The sequence below is a fragment of the Cydia strobilella genome, chromosome 9, assembly GCF_947568885.1.
Source record: "Cydia strobilella chromosome 9, ilCydStro3.1, whole genome shotgun sequence".
Classification (NCBI taxonomy): domain Eukaryota; kingdom Metazoa; phylum Arthropoda; class Insecta; order Lepidoptera; family Tortricidae; genus Cydia; species Cydia strobilella.
Window position 1 is genome coordinate 19039196 of NC_086049.1, and position 23604 is coordinate 19062799.

Below are 23604 nucleotides of genomic sequence, written 5' to 3' on the forward strand. Positions count from 1 at the left end.
CGTGATTCTGAGTGGAAATAATACAAAAATTCCAAAATCTAAAATTCATGTTGGGATTACAAAGAATAGAAATGCCCACATACTTAACAGTCAGGACATGTTAAATAAAAGCTTGTAATAAAGGTAATATTCGGATAGCCACTGCAACTTTAATAATAAAACTTCCGTGAGACACAGACTTCCGTGATATTTAATATAGCATTACCTACTGTTTACTACGTAACATATACATATAATTATTATACCCTGGAGCAGTGTTGTCACTGTCAAAATAAACAAGCACAATTAATTTCACATAATGTAATTATATAATATTATAATAAGTAACATTAAAGCCGTGACTATGCTAGAATTTAATACAGAGTTCATATATGTAAAGCAAAATTGTAGCAAACATTATCTCGCATATAATTATTATCGTTATGTTATTTCTAGGTCCAATAATCATTTACATTAATTAAATCTAACTATTTTTTGTAGTACAATAGTTTAGTTAATCTTTGAAAAGAGGGTTATTTTGAAAATTACTAATATCCACTAAATCAGTAGCACTCCTTACTCTGGCAACACTTTGCTACTGCAACGTTTACTAAGGCATCTTGCTTACTGTTGCTATAGCAGAAAATGTTTCTAGTGCAGTAGACATTTTTTTTCCAAATTATCTCGTTTTAGAAGTTGGAATCAGGATATGTGCCCTGTTTATCAAAAGCTTGTAGCTTGTAATACAAGCGGAACTCACTTTTTGACAGCTTTTGCTAGAAATGGACTTCCACTTGTATTACAAATTACAAGCTACAAGCTTTTGACTGATAAACAGGGCACTGGTGGCGTAAATATAAAACACGGGTAAAAATAAGACTAAGTTTTCAACACTCAGTAACTTATTTTATTTCATTCCTATTCCATTTAAAAAGTAGCCTTGTGTGTTGACAGTATTTTAAATGGAATATGAATGAAATAAAATAAGTTTATGGGTGTAAAAAATGTCTTATTTTTACCAAGTGTGTTATATTCACCCCACCCTGACCATACCCTGATACATACATAAGTAACAGAAAAAACACAGCGTCTTAAGAAAATAGTAACGAATTAAAATAGGTCCATAATTTTCCGAGTTTTTTCAAAACAGATGGTCAGAACCTTGTAAACACTACTTGATGTACTGGCAGGTTTCAGACGTGAGTATCGCAGGCCCAGCTCATCTGCTACATCTTCTATGGCAGCTAGCGCTTTGTCGAGTTGTTCGCGAGTGTGAGCAGCGGATATGCAGAACCTGCAATCAAAATACACCCAAACTACTAAAAATCCACACAGTAAGAGTAAGAGTTCTCACTTGATGGTCTCATCGGAAGATCAGCGCTGGAAGTCGCCAGCAGCATGCTGAGATGGGGCCGTTTCGTGACACTTTATTTTCACTATGTTTTTTTAATGTATGTCTATTGTCTGTGTGTTTACGAATAAAACCTATTCTATTGTATTCTATTCTATCTATTCTAGTAGTAAAACTTTGAATAATAAATGAGCGGTCAGCGGGCAAAAATAAATGACGACGAGCCAGGATTTCTATGATGCAGGCGGATTGTCGTTACCCAAGCAAATATCAATCTACCAAGATTTGAAAAACAAGACTGTGTTTCCCAGGATAGAAAAAGATGCACCTAAACTAATAATTACAACATTCAGGAAATAACTGACCGAATGAATAACCGGCTCCACAAAACAGTATGCTATCATTTAACTGTCTTCAACAGCATTTACGAGAGAATATAAGTTACTGCAAATGTGCATATTATTAAAAATAGATCTCTCCGGGAACTCATCATCGCATTCTGGCTCGATGGCATTGGGATCAACATCAATGAGTAGTGACAATGGATGGACAAGCTCTGCGTAAAACACGTCTTAATATGGACAGACGTTGAAAATCATCGTTGGGAGTCGGTGGTTTCAGACTCCGTAGGACCAGTTTGCAAACCTTAAGTGGCAGTGGGCGGGGCACATTGCTCGCAGAACTGATGGCCGGTGGGGCAGGAAGGTTCTGGAGTGGCGTCCGCGTACCGGAAGACGAACTGCTGGTAGGCCTCCAACGAGATGGAGCGACGACCTGGTGAAGGTCGCGGGAATTTGGTGGATGCGAGCGGCACAGGATCGGTCGGAGTGGCGAGCCCTGGGGGAGGCCTATGTCCAGCAGTGGACGTCTATCGGCTGACATAATGATGATGATGATGATAAGGACCAGTTTGTGGTTAATCGATGGAAGTTTACTATTGTTACTGATTTATTCTTACCCCACTAGTGCCTATTACACTGGCGTGGAGGAGAAGCAGTCGTGAGCTCCACGTACGAAAATCTTGGTTAATTTTGACAACACTGACCTCATCCTCGCTTGGTGCAGTGGCGTGGCGGGGAAGCAGACACCAACGGAAGCTACTTCGGCTGCCGTGAGCTGCTTCACGCACGCCACCATCTTGGAAAGCGAGTAGGTCATCATAGGTACTACTGGAGACTGTGGGTGTCCGTATATCACCACGCCCATCGCACGGAGCCTGCAACAGGATCAATTCGGTTGTATAAAAATAAATGAAATAAATATATTGTGACAAATAGTTAGGTAAATAGCATCAATATCTCATGCAACATTTCAATTGTTTTCTTCCAATCAAACATACTTTAATACCCTTTGACGTATTGGACCACATTTGAGGTAACCTTTTCCATAAAAAACGCGTGATCATACTTACTTTCTGCTGTGGCGCAACCCAAAGTGGATCTGGCCTTTGCCACCAGATTTCACTGTGCAACGCCGTTTCTGTCCAGTCGACCGCACTAAATATAATTATCTTTTAGCACTTCATCTTTCCAGCGGTACCTAGGACGGCCTTTCGTTTGATTGGGAACCTGCACATTTTTCTTTCAATTGCGAATCTTAAGTGGCAGTGGGCGGGGCACATTGCTCGCAGAACTGATGGCCGGTGGGGCCGGAAGGTTCTGGAGTGGCGTCGGCGTACCGGAAGACGAACTGCCGGTAGGCCTCCAACAAGATGGAGCGACGACCTGGTGAAGGTCGCGGGAATTCGGTGGATGCGAGCGGCACAGGATCCGTCGGAGTGGCGAGCCTTGGGGGAGGCCTATGTCCAGCAGTGGACGTCTATCGGCTGACATGATGATGATGATGATGATGACATTTTTCTTTTAAGGTGCGATTTTTCTTTTCTCGCTCTCTAAGGAGAACAGACTGACCGTTCGCGAAAGTAGCGCGTGTTGTCCCTCAGCGCGGCCGCTCGCGCTTGGCCAGACGGCGCGCGCAAGTCGTGCAACGCGCTGAGCACTTGCGCGGCAACGGGCGGCGGCATGCTCTGCGCGTACATGTGCGCATGCCCGTGCGCACGCACTCGGTTTACTAGCGCTGTGGAACCTGGCGAGACATATGAAAAGTTCACTAGATTTCAATCGTTATAGTAGATAATTACACGGTTTAGACTCACTTGTTTTAGTCACTCGCGCCAGTGACTAAAACATGTGTTTAAACCGTGGAATTATTTAATGTTAGTATGTCTCACAACAGTTTAAATTCGTTATAGTAGATTTAGACAGTGTACAGAGCCAAATCCTGAAATTATAACTTTTATGTGTCCAGATTTATGAACCAATAAAAAAAAAGCAGATTCTTACTACGTGAATGACTGTAACAGATTACTACGTACCTGCAATATACCCGCCCATGCCGACAAAACTCTTAGTAAAAGTGCCCATGAGGACATCGACGTCTCTCGGATTCACGCCGTACATATCAGTGACCCCCCGGCCTCGCGGCCCCAGCCCAATGCTGTGGGCCTCGTCGATATATATGTGGAGGCCTAACTGCTTCTTCAACGCGATGGCAGCTGGAAGCATTCCAACAGAACCCTCCATGCTGTATACGCCCTCCATTACCTGCCAATGTGCCGTAGCTGTATGTTTTATAAAAAGATTTCGTTGGAGCAACAGCAGTCCTAAGAAGCGCACAATGTGCTACACAGAATCAAAATCAGTTTTTTTTTTCTGAGAACATAGGTACAATAAGAAAAAGACATGCTACGCCGACCCCGTGTGAATGGGACAAGGGCAAGCGAATGATGATAGGTACAGTTAAGGTGTTAAATTATGTACAAGTTTCTCTATGTTTTACCCAGACGTACAAGTAATTATACAAATTTTTGATCGCATGCAGCATGCAGCTTTACTATAGGATAGCAATTTACACAACATAAATTACATCAAGTTAAAATAAGTGAAAGTAGCGGAATACTAGACGGTGATAAAATTTTGGGTCGTCTTTGCTATGAACGCTTTTAGAGCTATAAAATATCAAAAAACTCACCACAACAATCTTCTCCCAGCGCCCCTCAGCGCGTGCCTGCCTCGCCAACTGCTCAAGATGCCTCATATCATTATGTCTGAATACACGAACGACAACACGTCCTAGACGCAAGCCCAGTCGTAGGCTGGCGTGATTCTTCGCGTCGCTCAGCACCAACGCGCCGGGGTCCAGTAGCCCTGGCAATGTCAGCGAGTTAGCTGAGAATCCATTGCCAATCACCATTGCTGCCTGCAAATAATGCATCTGTGTTAGATGAACGAGTTGATACGAGTTTTATTTCCTATTCTGACATGGATCACTAATAACCAGATGTACTCGTATTATTATTTCTACCTACAACATAACAGACTTTACAAGGATTTCCAATCACTTCCGCGAGACGGAAGCGACGATATCAACATCATTTTAAACGATCTCCTGAGAACGCTACTTGCTATCGCCTGCACAATAGGAAAGCACAGCTTGTTATAAGCATTGGATAGTATTGATAATGCTGACCTCGACACCAAGGAAGTCCGCGAGCTCGTTCTCAAGCTGAGCATGCAGCGGGCACGAACCCAGCTCAGCACGCGGAGAGCTCAACGCAAGCCCGTAGCGGCGCGTGGCGGCTTCAACCTCGGCTTTCCCGTCGCGGTAGCCCAAGTAGTTGTACGAGGCCAGGTTCACGCACTTCAGCTCGCGACCGGTAAATCTAAAGTAATAAAACTTTACTTGGCAACAAAATTAACAATGTAGGTATGTTGGCTCAAATTTTACCTTTAAATTTCAAATTTAGTCATTTGCACGAAATGTTCCGTAAAGGGCAGATCTCAATTGCAATAAAAATGCACAGAAAATGAGAGAAGAACTGGCCGAACGGGCTGTACAGCGGCACGTATTTAGCCCTACGGAGAATATCACTACACGTATCACCAACTAAGTGGATCACCTGAAAGTCCAGTTGTAGTCGTCACTAGTCCGCTCCATGAGCGTGATGTAGGAGTGCGGCTCGGAGCACACGGGCCAGTTGTAGCAGATGCGGCCGCGACGGTACACGTAATGAGAGAAGAATTCATCGAATGTGCTGTATAGCGGCGCGTAGCCTTGCGGAGAATATCACTACACGTATCACCAACTAAGTGGGTCACCTGAAAGTCCAGTTGTAGTCGTCACTAGTCCGCTCCATGAGCGTGATGTCGGAGTGCGGCGCGGAGCACACAGGCCGGTTGTAACAGATGCGGCCGCGACGGTACACGTAATGAGAGAAGAATTCGTCGAATGTGCTGTATAGCGGCGCGTAGCCCTATGGAGAGAATACCACTATACAATACATACAATCGTTCGCAATATTTAAAACTGACAATTCTTAATTAATTTTAATTTAGTATCAAGCAGAAACGTCTGCGAACGATCCACTTTCCACTTTTAATTTATTTCTAAGCTTAATGACAATTCTTAAGTTTTTTTATTAAGATACCTCAGTGGGTATGACCCGTATTGCGATTGTCTTTATAGCATATATACCTCTCTGTTCCTCTCTCTGGTGACCTTGTGCGGAAAAAGCAGTCGGTTGAGGTGGCTAAGAATCAGGAACAGGTAGAAGCCGAAGTGCACGAGCACAAGAGTGAACAGCGAGCAGCGTTCAAACGGAGGCTCTGTGTCGAATGAGGTCCAGTCGAGGGGAGGTATAGCTGGTGCGAGTTGCTGCTGTGGAGAAATATTTAACTGACTTCAAGAACATATCTAACAAAAATAATAGCGTAAGTAATATTGTCTTCGGTTACCGCGATAGTTACTCATGAAATAAAACTATGACTGTAACTGTGGTGTAGGGTTGGAGCCGGCGTAGTTTTTATCGCGTATATATAATATAACTAGCCTTATGAACCGATTTTGCATGTACAACCAGCCTTAAAGTTTAGTCTATGATTGTTCATTATTTTAGTATGTGGGTATTTTTGCACTTTGTAATTTTTCCTTAGTCACCCGTTGACCACGAACGCTGTAAAGGGTTCGAAACGTCGGGATGTATTATAAATTCAATATACGCGATATAATCCGTTTTCATAGTTTTATTTCAATAGCGTAAGTAGTTCTCAAGATATTTAGCGCAGTGACAGACAAGCCGACGAGCAGAGTCGCGTCATAAAAATTCCTGTTTACCTTTTTGGTAAGGTACCCTAGAAAGAGAACCGACCGACTGTAAAGAACAATTTCAAATGCCATAATTTTAGTTTTTATTAGCATTTTACTTTGTAATCCAGTAACTTTGTCGCCTTTTGTAATTAAATAGGGTTTGTTTGCGTCAAATCCGGTAGTTCTGATTTTTCGCAGACTTGTTTATGATGTTGGCTCAATGAATTATCCAAGTTTGAGATCTCGAGCGCCGAACGCAACTTTGTCAAAAATGGAAAAAACCGCAAAAATTTCGGTTCATTTTTAGACTTGGGCGATTAACTCTTAACTGCTTTTTTCCCTTTGAAAAGAATTGATAAACTGCAATACCTCTTCAAACATTCCTTGATCTGGTACTGCCTCAATCTGCTCTGGTACGTCTTGCCCAAACGATGGTATTGAATCAGCAACCTCCTCGTCCATCCAAGTCATCTCTGGAGTCTGGACCAGAACGCGCGTTTTTCCTTGGACTTCTAATCTGTATGGCGATAACGCTATCGCCAGCCTTTTATTTCTAATTCTGGTGCGTTCCCGCCGTTCTTCCGAAGAATCTTTAGTATCAAATGCACCTTAAATTCAAACTCGTTATTTGCTGAGGAGTGAAGACTGAAGAAAGTGTGATGTCATTCAAACATCACACTTTCTTCAGAGAATCATTAGGAATTTCCGGGATTCTTAAATATTGACGAAAAGTGAAAGAAAGCATGAAGAAAGCTTGATAAAAAATATTTATAAGCCATTCTCGAATAAATAGTAGATTGTTAACCAAGGGTGGAAAGTGAACCAATTCACCCGAGATATTTTGGCGCTCGAGAACGAAATGAGAGCGCCAATAGTTCGAGGGTGAGATGGTTACTTTTACCCGAGTTAAACACTCTACTTTTTATTTCGACTACGAGGAAAGTCAAACACAACAAATGTAGGTTTATTATTGGTGAATATTTCTTTAGAACAAATTATTAAACAAATTGTTTATTATTGGTAAGTATATTTCTTTATAACAAATTATAGGTAAACATCATAATAACAGTGAAATTAAATTAGTCGAAGATTACGGTAAAATTTTAACAATTCGAAAAATTTAAAGTTTTGCCGGGCATATTTATATTAGAATTACTTCCCACCCTAGGGTGGGAAGAAATTTTCCACCCGGCTATTATCAGCCTATGAAAGGTGAACTTTCCGAACAGGAGAGATGAAAAGGACATTTAATTAATTTGAGTTTTAGAAAAATATGTTTATAATGTGAGTATAAATGTTACGGATTGATAAAAATAATGTTGAAATAATATTTGTTTACCTGTTTTATTGATTACCTGTTTATCTTCTCTAGACACTGCTCAAGTGACTTTTAAAGTTGACTTTCACCATTCATATTTGACATAGAGGATTTTTTTACCAATATAAACTACATATATTATACCACACGCAACCTCTTTGCAAGGATTAGTGAATATTACGCAATACGTTTTGCCTCCTCCTTTTTGGTACGGACGGCTAAAGGGGGCCACTGACTATCAGTTCGCCGGACGATACAGGCCTGTCAGTTAGAACAAAAATTTGACAGTTCCGAACAACTGACAGGCCGATATCGTCCGGCGGACTGATAGTCAGTGGGCCCCTTAAGGAATGGAATGCGCTCCCGCCATCTGTATTCCCTGATCAATATGACCTCGGTCTCTTTAAAACAAGAGTGAATAGGCTGTTACTGAACCGGTGAGCTCCATCTTAGGCCCTGTCTTCACTTTCCATCAGGTGTGACTAGGGCCAATCGCCGATCAGTTTATAATAACAAAAAAAAAAAAACTGCGTAAAGGGAGTCACTAGCATATCACAGGGCCTGCCGTTGAGCTTGCTCCTTTTTATAAAACCCAGTTTAAAATTATTTAAGCTTCACCAACATATTATCAATCCTACGGCATCCTGTAACAGCCCGCAACAAAAAGTCACTTTTAAAAAATTTCCCCGCGCTATTAAGGGCAACACTTCACTGGCCACCGTCCAAACGGTGGTGCAGACATGTGTGTGACTAGACCCGTCACATGGTAAAGGTACCGTTCGGCTTTAGACTGCCGACTGCATTGCTGCCGGAAATGTCACATATACGGGCAGCAGAAAAAAATTACTTTTAAAAAATAGCCCCGCTCAATAGCGCAATAACTTAATTAAGGGCAATACTTCACTGGCCACCATTCAAAGGGTGGCGCAGACACTGACTAATAGACCCGTATAGTCAAACCGAGAAGTCTGCAACGATTTTGAACACACGCAGTGCAAGTAATTTTAAACGTCAAACTTCTACAAAATTATCACGTATAAATAACACTTGCACTGCGTGTTCCCCTTAAAATCGTTGCAGACTTACCTCGGTCTAACTCTAGTAAGCTTGTGAAAACTGTTTTATTGGTTTGTAAATTTTTTTTTCCTAAATTGATTAAAAAAAAAAATTTTTCGTGTTTTAAATTTTTTTTTGTACAAAGTTAAATCTATTTTCGAATATCGTTGAATCAAATTTGACAGCGAATTTTTCTTGTATTTATATAATTTAGTTTCCGTATGATTTTTTTCATGGTATTTGCCCTTGATTTATATGTTTAAAATTCGATTTAAAAACTACAATTTGTGTTATTCCCCTCTTAATCATTCAACTATACTGTTAGTTTTAATTACGCTTTAAATATATTAGCCAAAACAAGAAAGGCTAGGTAGGTATATGTCTGTGGTGGTACATTGACCGCGAGATTTGTGGGCGGGCTATAAAGCGGTTTGATTGAACGAGCCTCTCAAGTGCCTTTAAGCCGATAGCGTTATGGTGTGGGCACTAGTTTATGACCTGTGCTATGAGGTGCGGTGAGTGGTTTGACATCGGTGAATTTTATAAAGATATTTAGAAATGTTTTAAGTTTCCAAAGGCAACATTCGATATTGTTTTTATAAATATACGATACACAAATAATCGTAAATAACGATATTTAGGTAATAATAGTACAATGTTTTAATATTTACAATTGTTTCTGTCTTATAGAACATGCATTTGAAAAAAAAACTCATGGAAGTGGGTACGATAATAATAACAAAATCTATTCTAGTCGAATAAAAGCTAGAAAAACACCTCTTCATAATGTCAATGTCAATGATGTCACAGAATTAATAGATATCTCGGTACTCGTGCAGTAATGACATACTTTCCGCACTAGCATCGAAATGTACTATTTCTATATAATACCTATATAGAAAACACCCATGACTCAGGAACAAATATTCGTGCTCGTCACGCGAATAAAATGCCCTTACCAGGATCACAGAATAAGTAATAGTATTATCATACAGAACGGCCACGCACCGCCCCGCCCCGACTCGAATTACCTCGCCCCGCGACAGAAATCTGGCGGACTTCTGGCGTGCTCTGGCTCTCAGTACTATTTAATACACTATGACGCATGACGCCTGTACAGACGTGCCGTTCACACATAGACACGCGAGTGATTTTTGATGTACATATAGCGTGTCCGCCCTGTGCCAGGATTTGAACCCGGGAGAATTAGCTTCATAGGCAGGGTCACTACCCCTAGGTCGTTAAAACGGATTATTCGATTTTTATGCCATTATTGTTTCTTCCTATTCGCGATTCTGAACATTATGAATTCCACACAGCTGAATTTTATCACAGGCGTTATTCTTCACAGTCATTATTTCTTCACTATCTTGTTTTTTCCTATTCGCGATTCTACACAATATGAATTCCACACAGCTGAATTTCATCACATGCGTTATTCTTCACAGTCATTATTTCTTCACTATCTTGTTTCTTCCTATTCGCGATTCTACACAATATAATTCCACACAGCCGAATTTAGCACAGGCGTTATTCTTCACAGTCATTATTTCTTGACTATTTTGTTTCTTACTCCCTATTCGCGATTCTACACAATATGAATTCCACACAGCCGAATTTTATCACAGGCGTTATTAAATATATTAATAACGGGGTCACTCACGTATTTTAAGTCGAAAAACGCTCGACATGTTTCACTCCGTACCGGAGAGTGTCACCAGGAGGATGTTATTAATATATTTAATATGTCTGTGCCTCACGGAAATTTAGTTATTAAAATTGCTAATCTTTACAGGCGTTATTCTTCACAGTCATTATTTCTTCACTGTCTTGTTTCTTCCTATTCGCGATTCTACACAATATGAATTCCACACAGCCGAATTTAGCACAGGCGTTATTGAATCTCAGTCATTATTTCTTCAATATCTTGTTTCTTCCTATTCGCGAATGAATTCCACACAGCTGAATTTTATCACATAGGAAGGAATAATAACGGCATAAACATTGAATAATCCGTTAAAACTTTATTTCCTTTGCTGAAATTGAATTGCATCTCATTTTACATTTTAACCCTGCAGATTTTATTAAAAAAACACCTTATATTTAAAGGAACCCCGCAGAACTGAAGTTGAGTGCTCATCTTAAATCAATATTATGTAAAGTATGGACACAGTAACTCGGGCTCAAGAATTCCGATTCTTATTATAGGAATGGCTGAAATAGCTCTCTTAAGCGCTGTGAAGCTTATATATGGGTACTGCGTGTCCGCCCGACTGCATCGGAAGTAACTTAAGAGATCAAGTTTCTGTGAGGAAATGCGGATTATTGTATGAATTACGAGAAGCTGAAAAGTTTGTGGAAATTTTGATAACCCTCGATTAGGTTATTTTATTATATTATTATCGAAAGAGCGAGCGTACTTGTAATACACGGCTGGCTAGGGGCACGTTCCGACACTTCGATGTTTTTGACTGCATTATCAGAGGATAGTTTGTTCCGCAATAACTTTAGTAAATTTTGGTCTAATTCAGTTTTCAAATCTACTGCAGCTAATTTTTCAGTAAAATAAGATTACTTGAACATAACTTTATTAAATTAGTTAAGAAAGTCAAGTGACTTTCCTGCTTTAACAGCTGATTCCAATAAGATAAATTTGTCGCCTTCTTAAACGCCTTCTTAATAAAAAATAAAATTGTCGCCTTCTTAAATGCCTATTACTTAGTTATGTATTATTCTCTCTTTTTTTTCTTGCCTTTTAGTCTTCATTGTGTTGCTAAGTTAATTTGTATTTTAGTTACTCCCTTATAAGTTATCATTTGTATACGCTCTGTTCACATATGTGGCTGCGATAGTGCACAACCTTAGTATTGTATCTATTAGTTTAGTATCATCACTACCTGTGAGTTCCTATAATTTGCTTCTGTATCTACTATAATTTGTCACAGGTGTTGGATCTCCGAATAAATAAAATAAATAAGATAGAAACAGCAACACTCTTAACTGTCCATGGGTGGACATATGCCTTTTTTAATAAGGTTTACCGATAGTAAGTTGTTAACAGTGTTAGCGATGGTACAGCCAGCTGCAGAGAAAAGGCACCCGCCCCCTAAATAAAAATTTCTGTAAATTTGTATGGACGTGGGGTACACTGTTAAAAGGGGACGATTATTATAATAAATCTTAAGATCTTATGAGAGCACAGGAATAAATAAATGAACCAGAGTAACGGCAAAATTGAGGCTCTCTATTGTTTCCCATATAGTTTTAAGTCATAATGTATGGTTTGTACACATTTTCGTTAGTCATAATTTGGTTTTACTCAGAAACGCGTAACTTTTCAGGATTGCCATAAAACAAACCTAACCTAACCTAACCTATCTATAGGATAGCCTGAGGAAAATCCTGAAAAGGTAACGGTTTCAGAATTTTGACTAATGATAATGACAATCATTACATCATGACTTTCAATAATTATGTCAAACAAAGGGACTCCCAAAATTTAATGCATTACCGCTGACCCCTGGTAAAAGATACCTCGGATACCTATATCATTCAAAACACAACACTAGAAACAAACTTAAGTACTCATAAACTAAGTAGCAGGGGTTCTTATTTTGTAAGTTGAAGTGCAGTCGCTATCGGATATATCAGAACAGCGAAGGTGTCACAAATATAATATCCTCATATTTTTGAGCACCTTAATTGGCTTTGCCTCGCGAGGTGGGCTGCTACATTTTGAGTAAGATGACATTATCATGTAAATAAATACTTAGCTTATTAGGTATTAGTTATCAATAATCACGGAAGAGCGGTGGTTCCCAACACAAGCAAAAATATTGCTTAGCGGCAGACACCATCCCTCAAAATTTTAAAACTAACATGGACCTTAATCGTGTACAAACTTACGTTTATACCGGGTGTTTCCTGTAACATGAGAAATAAATTAAGCTGTAGGCTGTACTCCTCAAACTGACCAACATTTGTTCAGCAACTTTTAAAAATAACTTGTTTCGACTTTCATTACACTTTAAAGTTTATTCTAAGACGCGATGTATTGCAAAATTTGTTATGTTTAAAGGGTGACAAGAGACGTCAAATACACAGATGGCACCGTACATTGAAAATACTATTTAATTAGTATGAAAAAGGTATAATCTAAAAAATTCATAATTTTAAAAAGTTGCTGTACAAATGTTGGTCGGTTTGAGGCGTACAGCCTCCAGTTTAATTTATTGCTCCTGTTACAGGAAACACCGTTTATATGGCCTGATCGTGTTAGTTTAATCAATATACCATCCCTCAAATTATAAAGTCCTGTTTTATAAAATAAAGAATTTTGTATTTGTATTTTTTAATTTTTTTTTTGAAATCATGTTCCACAAGCGGTGTTATAACTTTTATTTATTTATTTAAATACTGTTACTCTGTCCATTTCTTCACTCCTCTAGTAAAGGTTAACAAGTTATGAGGAAAGGAACAGTTGTGACTTAAATCCTTTTTCATTTAAAGTTCCGTGCCAGCTGCATCTGCAAAGTTTCCACACGACATTTCCAACTTAAATTATATTTTGTTGTCACTTCAAACGCAGTTCTGTTTCATATTAGTGTAAGTTAGGGACGTTCTTTCAAGTTTGTTGTAGTTTGTTTTTAGGGTTCCGTACCCAAAGGGTAAAAACGGGACCCTATTACTAAGACTCCGCTGTCCGTCTGTCCGTCTGTCCCTGTTTCATGAACCGTGACAGCTAGAAAGTTGAAATTTTCACAGATGATGTATTTTTGTTGCCGCTAGTTGCCGAGGGTTCCGTACTTTTTAGTATTTGTTGTTAAAATACTGGGGGGACTAGGCCTTGTTAGGATAAGTCCGGTTTCCTCACGATGTTTTCCTTCACCGATAAGTGACTGGTATAAATATCAAATGATATTTCGTGGGTTCCCTTTGTTTGACATAATTATTGAAAGTCATAATGCAATGATTGTCATATTAACATTAGTCATAATTCTGAAACCGTTAACTTTTCAGGATTTTCGGCCCGGCCACGACATCGCGCGGCGATGGCAGCGGCGAGCGGCGGCCATAGGTTGGAGTGAGACACAGCGATCGGACCTTTCGTTTCCACCTATTCCGCCGCTCGCCGCTGCCGCCGCCGCGCGATGTCGTGGCCGGGCCGTAAAGGTACATCTCGATCGCACTAATATGTCAGTACGAGTGAGATGCATAGAAATTAAGTTACGTTTACGCTTGCGTTTATGTTAGTGTCAAACTGGTGGTAGCCACACAGAGGTTATGAGTATACTCAAAGATAGATATAACTCCGTAATACAGTCTAAGAAAAAAACGTGCCTCGAAAATCAAGAAAATTTGATTCTCCTTCAGAGGGCGCTACTAGCTTTGGCCTACTGTCGTATAGATGGCGTTGACGGTTTCGTTTGTTATTTAACAATTTTAACGCATATCAGTAAAAGAACATGGGTCAAAATCATAAAAATAATTAATGCAAATAAAACAAATCATTTATCCATATTTAAATACATTTTATCGTATTTTTATAAATCTTCGTTTTTAGTTTTAAAGTGTGTCGACAGATGGCAGTGAATTTACTGGGGTTACAAAATTTACTATGACAGTACCGCTCTAGTATAAGTTACTCTGTGGTATACTAATGAAAAAAGTCCAAGTGCTTAGAGCATTAAACTTGCCACGAAACATAACGAACCTAGAAATCTTCCCCTATGTGATTCTCACGGAACGTAGTAATTAAATTAATTAGCTTGAAGCATGTAATTAATTAATTATAATAAATACTTCGGTGTAGGTTAGGCAACAGTTTATTTAACGATAGCGGTTTTGTGGGAATTACTTTTCATTACACGCTTAAGAGGCCGTAGTCGATTTTGGAGCAAAAATTTAAAATTGATAGATTTAGTCGTTGAAATTATACACGTTTTGTTACGTAATATCTAAATAACAAGTATTGATTTCTATTAGCACGTCTTCTCATCTTGCCTTTTAATAATGAGGTCGCGAGCGTGCGTCACCGATAATGCATGAAGAAAAGGAGCAGTTTTTAAAAATTCATCAAAAAATCATGGTGGTAAATTATACAAATTGATGTTTAAGAATAGTTTCAGCAAATGTTGTAGATTGTTTAAGTATCAAAATTACGTTGAAATGAAGTCGATGTTTAGAGAAATTGTCACTTGTTTTGAAGTAATTTCTGGAGAAAATTGATTTCGTCTAACTTTCATTTACACTACTTCAAAGTCATAATAATAAAAATGTAAACTGATAAACGTCAATTACAGGATATGTGTAATACAAAATTACCATGTTTAGCCGTCCAAACATTACGAAATTTACAAATAAGAGCGACAAAATCAGTACTTTACGCGCGTTTACCTAAACGTCCATCAGAAAAGCAAACATTACTAATTTAGTGAGTCTGTTTTCAAAAAAATGATCTGATAAAAGGTAAGATAAGAAGACGTGCTAATAGAAACCAGTACTTGTTATTTGAATTAGGTAACAAAAGGTGTAAAATTTCACGGACTAAATCTATCAATTTTACATTTTTGCGACTAAAATCGACACCAGCCTCTTAATATAAGTACTACTCAGAATATTTAGATCAGAACGGTTTTACTCACTTGTTCTGATCTAAATATTTTGAAATATGTCTCACGATAGTTTAAGTTCGAGTACTACTCAGAGCATACATACATACATACATACATCAATCTCGGATGATTTTGATTTAGTTTATTAATGCAATGTTTACCGAGGTTGTGATTAGGGAATGCAAACTGGTTTTTAATTGTACGGAAAAACCGGTTAATAACCGGTTATTAACCAAATTTTCATACAAATAAAAACCGACTAATAACCGGTTATTAACCAAAATTTCATACAAATAAAAACCGGCTAATAACCGGCTATTAACCAAAGTTGAAACCGGTAAACCATACAAATAAAAACCGGTTTGCATTCCCTAGTTGTGATGTCACCATAAATGTGGCTTTCCATCTAAAGTGTCCTCATGCTTCAAGCTCAATAAGGACCTTTTTATCAGATTTTTTGTTGGAATTTCAGATGAAAAGGACCTTATTGCACTTGAAGCATCAATCGTGATGACTTATGAAAGCGGCCTACTTACAGACTATTTTTTCGAATTTTTAACCCCAATTTTAACTAGGTACCTGCAATAATATGTTACACAACGAAGGCCGCAAAAATATCTGACACGATCTTATTTGCAGAGCGTTAAGAGCGTGTCTCATATACGTGTATTTATGCGGCCTTCGAAGAGTAACAAATTATTGCAGGTGACTATACAAAGCTCCTTTCTAACATATTCGAATTATTTTAAACCTGAGTAACCCGTTTAATAGTTTTGAATCACTTTAAACCCTGACTTTACTCATTCCGCCTCATAATCACTAACCGGGCACTGGATCGGTCCCATAAGTCCCGGGATCCCGTAAGTCCCAGGATCAAAATCCCGGGTGCCCGGGCATTAGTGTCGACACTGTAGCGGCTTAGCCACCTTTATGATGCTAATATACTTGTCAACATTCGACCCTGCTCTGAATTATGTGGGGACAACGACAGGTAAATATTAGAGACTAATGATTTTGTATATTAAAATATTTAGTATAATTTAGTTTTAGTTTTAGACTTAGTATAATTACTAGCGCACGCAACTCTGTAAACTTAATCTTGCTACTGTTTATATTTTAATAACAAAACTTCCGTGAGACACAGACATATTAAATATATTAATAAGGACAGTGTGGACGAACCATTAGCGAATGACGTAGTGAGTGTTGTGTGCAACCCACCATTTGACAATAATGCCGTAAACGAGGGTAGTTTCTCGCCCCCCCTGCCGCTACCGGCGCCCGCGCCGAGTCATCGGGCGCGGAGAGCTGCGGGCCGCAGTCTGCGCCGGTCCGTCACCGTCGACGCAAGCTCCTGATGACGCTTCTCGGTACGGAGTGAAACATGTCGAGCGTTTTCGACTTAAAACACGTGAGTGACCCGTTATTAATATATTTAATATGTTTATATTTTGTCCGTAATCTTATGTAAAAATGACATCTCACCTCCCTAGCAATAAATTGTTATTAAATCTTCTTATCCTTCTGTACACACATGTTTAGAGTTATAGTCTAGATCTGAACTGTATGCTAATAATGTATTAATTTCTGCAATTGTCTGTAACTTGTTTTGTGAGCCAAATAATTAAAATAAAATAAAATCCAGTATCTAAATGTTTCACTTCACCGCAGTCTACGATTGAAAGGAACAGCTATGGATATATGAAGTAATGATGCGAATTTATTAAGGTAAGAATGAGTAGGACTAGTGCACTTTAGAAGCGTCAGGAGCGAAATTTATTGTATAACTAGCGACCCGCCCCGACTTCGCACGGGTTACACTAAAACCTTCCTTAAGAATTACTCTATTTATAGGTGAAAACCGCACCAAAATCCATTGCGTAATTAAAGATCTAAGCATATACATAGGGACAGACTTACAGCGGAAAGCGACTTTGTTTTGTACTATGATAATCACTGTGACATTTCGTTTTGTCACCCATCCATTTATTGCAAAGATAAATATAACTCCGTAATAGATGGATACAGTCTAAGGAAAAAACGTGCCTCGAAAATCACGAAAATATGATTCTCGATCAGATGGCGCCACTGGTTTTGGCCTACTCTCGTATAGAGGGCGTTGACAGTTTCGTTTGTTATTTATAATTTTAACGCATATCAGTGAAAGAACATTGTTCAAAATCATATAAAAATAATTAATGCAAATAAAAAAATCATACATTTTAACGTATTTTTTAAATCTTCATTTTTAGTTTTAAAGTATGTCGTTAGATGGCAGTGAATTTACAGTGGTTACAAAATTTACTACGACAGTACCGCTCTATCTTATATCCTCTTTGTTTTTAGTAAATAAATAAATAAATTATTGGGTCCAAGTCCCAACTACCCCGAAGCGAACACAGGGAAAAAGTGATTTTAGACAAACCTCACGAAATTTTAGGATGATGTAGATTCGTTTTTTTTTTTTATAACGGCACAACTCTCAGAAGTATACTTTCAGCTGATATCTCACGTAAGGGAATCTACAACAAAGAAAGCAAATAGCAATACCGTAAAATGGGGTGAGTAGGAGCAAAACTGACATTCAAACCTCGATAACATTTTATTTTCACATATGCAAACTGAATGGTGTATATAATAAGTGTTCCGGACGTTTGTATTTTAGTTTTTATTTTATTTTGGGTAGTTCCATCTCATAACTTTGAAGATAAACAGGAAAAACCACCTCACCCCGTAGCCCCTCGTAATTGGGGTGAGATGGGTTTTCATACAAAGGTGATTTTGGAAGATTGTTGGATCGTTTTTTTTTATTATGAGTATTACTATAGCTCCATTTTAAATTGAAATACATTATTTTTGTAGCAGTAGCCCTAAAAACCCATCTCACCCCCCTTTCAAACCTTCTCTCCCCATTCAAAACCCAACTCTCCCCGCGAACCCTAATCACCCCATTTTAAGGTATTTTTGTTACTCTGTCTCTGGTCCTGCCCTGAATTTATGTGTAAACTATTTTTGGCGTATTTTTCGGGAGGTCAGATATGATTTTTCCTGCTTTTGTGAAAATGTTAATGGAGTTTTAATTGGAACGAAAATGGGATTCAAAGTTTTTCGTTGTTTGGTTTTCAGTTATTTCGTGTTAGCCGGAAAAAGAAAGCCCTTTACAGAAAAGCGACTGGGAAGCGAAGATATCAAATAATATATTTGAAAAGTTGCACGCGTTAAGCTAGACCACCCTAGACCATTACTTATGGGTAACTGTGTAGATATTTCTAATACTGATTACCTTTTTTCCTATATCGGGTAAGTACCTACCCAATTTTAGTGGTAGGAACCCAAAACGATTGCAAGTCACATCTATACGGCCCTTTTTAGGGTTCCGTACCCATAGGGTAAAATCGGGACCCTATTACTAAGACTCCTGTGTCCGTCTGTCCGCCTGTCCGTCTGTCTGTTTGTCTGTCTGTAAGTCTGTCTGTCACCAGGCTGTATCTCATCAACCGTGAAAGCAAGACAGTTGAAATTTTCACAATGATGTATTTCTGTTGCCGCTATAACAACAAATACTAAAAAGTACGGAACCCTCGGTGGGCAAGTCCGACTCGCACTTGTCCGGTTTTTTTCTATTTTAACGCAATAAAAATGCTTGCTCTGACTGGGCCTACAAAAATTGTTCAAACGTGCATGCCTAAGTTTGTCATGTGGCGCTAACCACCGTAAATAGTTATTTGTGCAACAAGAGAGGAAAGTTGGTTTTTCTTGCGAGTATTTATTTTGAGTCCCGAGAAAGCGAAAGATTCTAAGGTAGAATCTTGAGCGTAGCGAGGGACTCAAAAACACGAGATGTAAAATAACTTTGCTCTCGTGTTGCACACATAATTTTTCACCTCAGTAGTGAGAACATATTAAAGGTTAAAATGTATTTCGAATTACATAGAATAAACAGAAAAAAAAAGTATTATAATATGTACGATACCTACGATAAGATACGAGACGAGACCGGACCGGACCGGACCAAACCGGACCGGATCGTACCGTACCGTACCGTACCATAAAAAAATGTAATAAAAGTATGAAGTTCATGGCCTTCACTAAATTAAAAAGCTACATTGTTTCACTCCCTGGAGTGAGGAAAGTCGCACTTTCCTCACTCCAGGGAGTGACGAAAGTAGGCTTGTTCGAGCTGCTGAGGTGAAAAATATTTTTCACCACACCCGCTCGTAAAGGCTTTCTTTATTCGTCAAAAACTGATGAGAAATATGCATTTTACTAGTGGCAAAGTAATTAGACGCAAATTTTGAGTTGTTACCTTATGTTGGCTGGTGACTTAAGTTATGACTTAAAATGATAAATATTTAAGAGCCAACAGGAGGTGAGCCCGTTTTCAATTTTGGGATTTCATGCTGGATATCGCCGTCGCGCTGACGGGGGCGGTACCGCGTAGCGAGGGACTATCCCAGTGTGTGCGGTGCACGCACACAGACGCGCACGCTATTTGCGCTCCTCGCCGGCCCCCGCTCGCGCGGCCCACTACGCTATAACTATGCATACCACATACCACGCTATACCCAGTTCTTTTCTTACATTCTTCGATTATAACTCGTTCGCTCGCTACCACCACTAAGCGCTTGCTTATTCCCTGTTATTGTGATTAACTCCTTGGTTTTAAGTAACTGAATTCCATTTCCTTCTACAACCTGCAATCTAATTAACATTTCGAGGTACAGAAGAGTAAAAACACATAACATAACATGGACATACATGAAAACATTGTTGTATAAAAACATACAAGATAACAGGCTGTTAAATTAATCCAATGAAATGTTTAAAAAAAAAAATTTATCTACTTTTTATAGAGGCTTTGGACACTAGGTGAACATGACAGCCAAATATTTTTAAATATAAACAAAAATATTAAATTATAGTCGTGAGTATTTTAAAAGTAAAACTCTCTTATACCTTGACTTTAAACAAAGTATTTTACTTATAACTTACTTGGTTCGTATGAATTAGTGACATACCTAATTAAAAAAGAAAGCTATAACTCCCGCGGGAACAATATAGGCCTTTTCCCTTCAGTACACCTGCATGAAATAAGATCTTTTCGAGCAAGTGTGATGAAAAACAAATTTGCCGCTCTCCGGCTTCGTTGAATAGAAAAAATGCCTCAGGTTAGATAAAATTATCATAACAAAGAAACATGTGACATGTGATATTTCTTACTTTGATGTAATTATACAGTTTTATTAATTGTCCGTTTTTTATTTATGAGTCAGATTTTGATAGAAATAGGTATCAGTAGACTTATATTGACCGGGATATAGACCGTGATTGCCTTTTGTATTACCTATTTATGAGCTCCCGATATTTCACGGTGACGGGTCACCCGTGAACATGATGCATGTAACTGCGTCGAAATATCGGGAGCTCATAAATAATAAGGTAATCACGGTCTATATCCCGGTCAATATAAGTCTAGAGAAATAGGTATGTTTGAAGAGCTCCTAATTCTGGTCGGAATAAATATGAAACCCCAATTTGGGACAATAGTCTAGTCTACAAAACGTTCAAGGTGGTGAAAAATATAGTGTAAGCTGTTCGCATAAAAAACCGGAAATCGATGTACAGGTTACCCGTTTCGTACACACGTATACTAGAGGTCAAAACAACATTTTTGACCCGCAGTTCCTAAAAACAATTCCCTTAGGAGGGGAGTGCTGAAAGCTTTTTTTTGTATAATTTTTTTTTAAACCTATCGGATTTTTCTCTTATCTATCATACGAAAAGACTTTTTGAAGCGATTCTGAAAATATACTACATAATTTTAGCCATTTTTAGGGTTCCGTACCTCAAAAGGAAAAAACGGAACCCTTATAGGATCACTCGTGCGTCTGTCTGTCTGTCCTTCTGTCACAGCCTATTTTCTCCGAAACTACTGGACCAATTAAGTTGAAATTTGGTATACATATGTAAGTTTGTGACCCAAAGACGGACATGTAACGTAAACAAATGAATTTTAAACATGGGGGCCACATTTTGGGGGGTAAATGAGAAAATTAAAAATAAAGTATTTTAAACTATATCGTGTTATATATCAAATGAAAGAGCTCGTTGTGAGAATCTCAAATAGATTTTTTTATAATTTTAGGATAAAGAATTTAGAAGTTATTCAAGAAAATAGGCAAAAAATGACCATTCCCCCTTTATCTCCGAAACTACTGGGTCTAAAATTTTGAAAAAAAATACACTAAATAGATCTTTACCTAAAGATTACAGGAAAACCTATTAGAAATTGCAGTCAAGCGTGAGTCGGACTTAAGTACTTAGTTTTTTATCCGACCCCTACGGGTTTTTTAAAGACAAGTCACTCACGTTTCACATAAAAAATACATTGTTTAAATTTTGTAATGTACGGAACCCTTGGAACGCGAGTCCGATTCGCACTTGGCCGGTTTTTCTTAAATTGAAACAAAAAGAATTGTCAAATTATACCAAGTTTGGGCTCCTTCAGATACGATATGACTGATTTTTTTTGTACAATATACCGTACCAAATGATACGTGATATCCTCATATCTAACCCCAAAAAAGCAATTTTAATTTTTTTTTTGTTTTTTTTTTCAATACAAAGTGACACAGTTCTACTTCAATACCTATTTTACGAGACTTATGGAACTGTATTGCAGATACAATGATACGTAATATCCATATATCCAACGGGAAATACCTCTTTAACCCTTAAACTTGACCCCAAAGTTGGTATGTTTTGAAAATTCTATTTATTTTAATTTACAAAAAAAAATGCTAAAATGTAATGATGTGGTATACTTTTAGAATCGCCTCAAAAAGCCCTTTCGTATGATTTTCGGTTTTTGAAAAAAAAAAGTTTTTTTCCATACAAAATCAATCAATCAATTACTTATTATGAATTTTAATATTGGAATTTTAATCTATTAATAATACTATTAGATAACATTTTTTTTTAATTTGCATGTCGTTATGCGACTGAATACAGCGGTGTCAGCATGGTTGCATTTTTATCACCTGTCACTATGCCTGTCACTTTCGCACTTACATACTTGTTAGAACGTGACAGGCATGGTGACAGGCGATAAAAATACTTCCGTGCTAAGCTCGCTGTACACCATATTTTAACAAAACAACACCTGTATTTTAGAATTAAGTATTCTTGCAAATAAAGAATCTTTATCTTTATCTTAAAAAAAAAATGTTTCAGCACACCCCTCCTAAGAATTTTTTTTAAGGAACTCCGGTTGAAAAAAAAAATGTTTTGACCTCTTAGTATGCGTGTGCCAAACGGCTAACCTGTACATCGATTTGCGGTTTTTCTTTGAAATTGGGCTTGTACGGCTGCCACTAATAGAGATACTAACTCCTAAAAATATGTATGATACCTCATTGGATTTGGAATGATGTCTAGAAAAATGTTTATTCCCACATAAAAAAAGTTCAAAAGCTATTAACAAAAAACGGCCAAGTGCGAGTCGGCCTCGCGCACGAAGGGTTTCGTACCATTACGCAAAAAACGGCAAAAAAACACGTTTTTTGTTTGGGAGCGCCATTTAAATATTTATTTTATTTTAATGTTTCGTTCATATATTCAGATTTGTGTATGAAAATGTGAAACTATTATTTCTATAATAAATTATTCGTCCCTAATTTACACAAAATGTATACCAAATTTGATCTCATATCAAGAGATAGGTAGAAATAGAGGCAAACTGGACCGCAGAAGCCGACATTTCCCCTACCTTTTTGGGGGGTAGCCAGGACTTAATCTCGTAGCTAGTGCGTCAGCTCAGCTTTGTATGAACCAAGGAATAATAAATAGTGTTAAACGATATCCCCTGAGGCCAAAGTGCATACTCACTTTACTTACTTCGCCTACTAAGAGGCAAATCGCGACTTTGTTATGGTTTATCGATAACTTATCACATCACTAGATTATCGACTTTCAATGTCGACTATTGCCCATCACTTTTCTGTCCGTGTACGTATTTAGAAACTTGACCCCGCCCCTAAAATTAGTGCGATAAGGACAACTGCAGCTTAGGCGAAAAATCCTGCGTAAAAATCTCAAAAATCGAGGTTTCGTACTCGACTGTTTCCTCCTCCAAAACTTAA

At 38.2% G+C, this 23604-nt stretch overlaps 1 protein-coding gene across 1 annotated transcript; it reads right to left on the reverse strand.

Annotated features, from left to right (window-relative positions):
• Positions 1-1089: 1089 nt before the first annotated feature.
• Positions 1090-6946, reverse strand: LOC134743967 (serine palmitoyltransferase 3-like). The gene is made up of 10 exons (XM_063677598.1): positions 6845-6946; positions 5864-6046; positions 5513-5642; positions 5289-5442; positions 4859-5051; positions 4361-4588; positions 3705-3933; positions 3241-3415; positions 2376-2546; positions 1090-1273 (listed from the first exon to the last, which is right to left on the reverse strand). Exons 1-10 carry the CDS (start codon positions 6944-6946, stop codon positions 1090-1092), a joined length of 1749 nt encoding a protein of 582 aa, XP_063533668.1.
• Positions 6947-23604: the final 16658 nt, after the last annotated feature.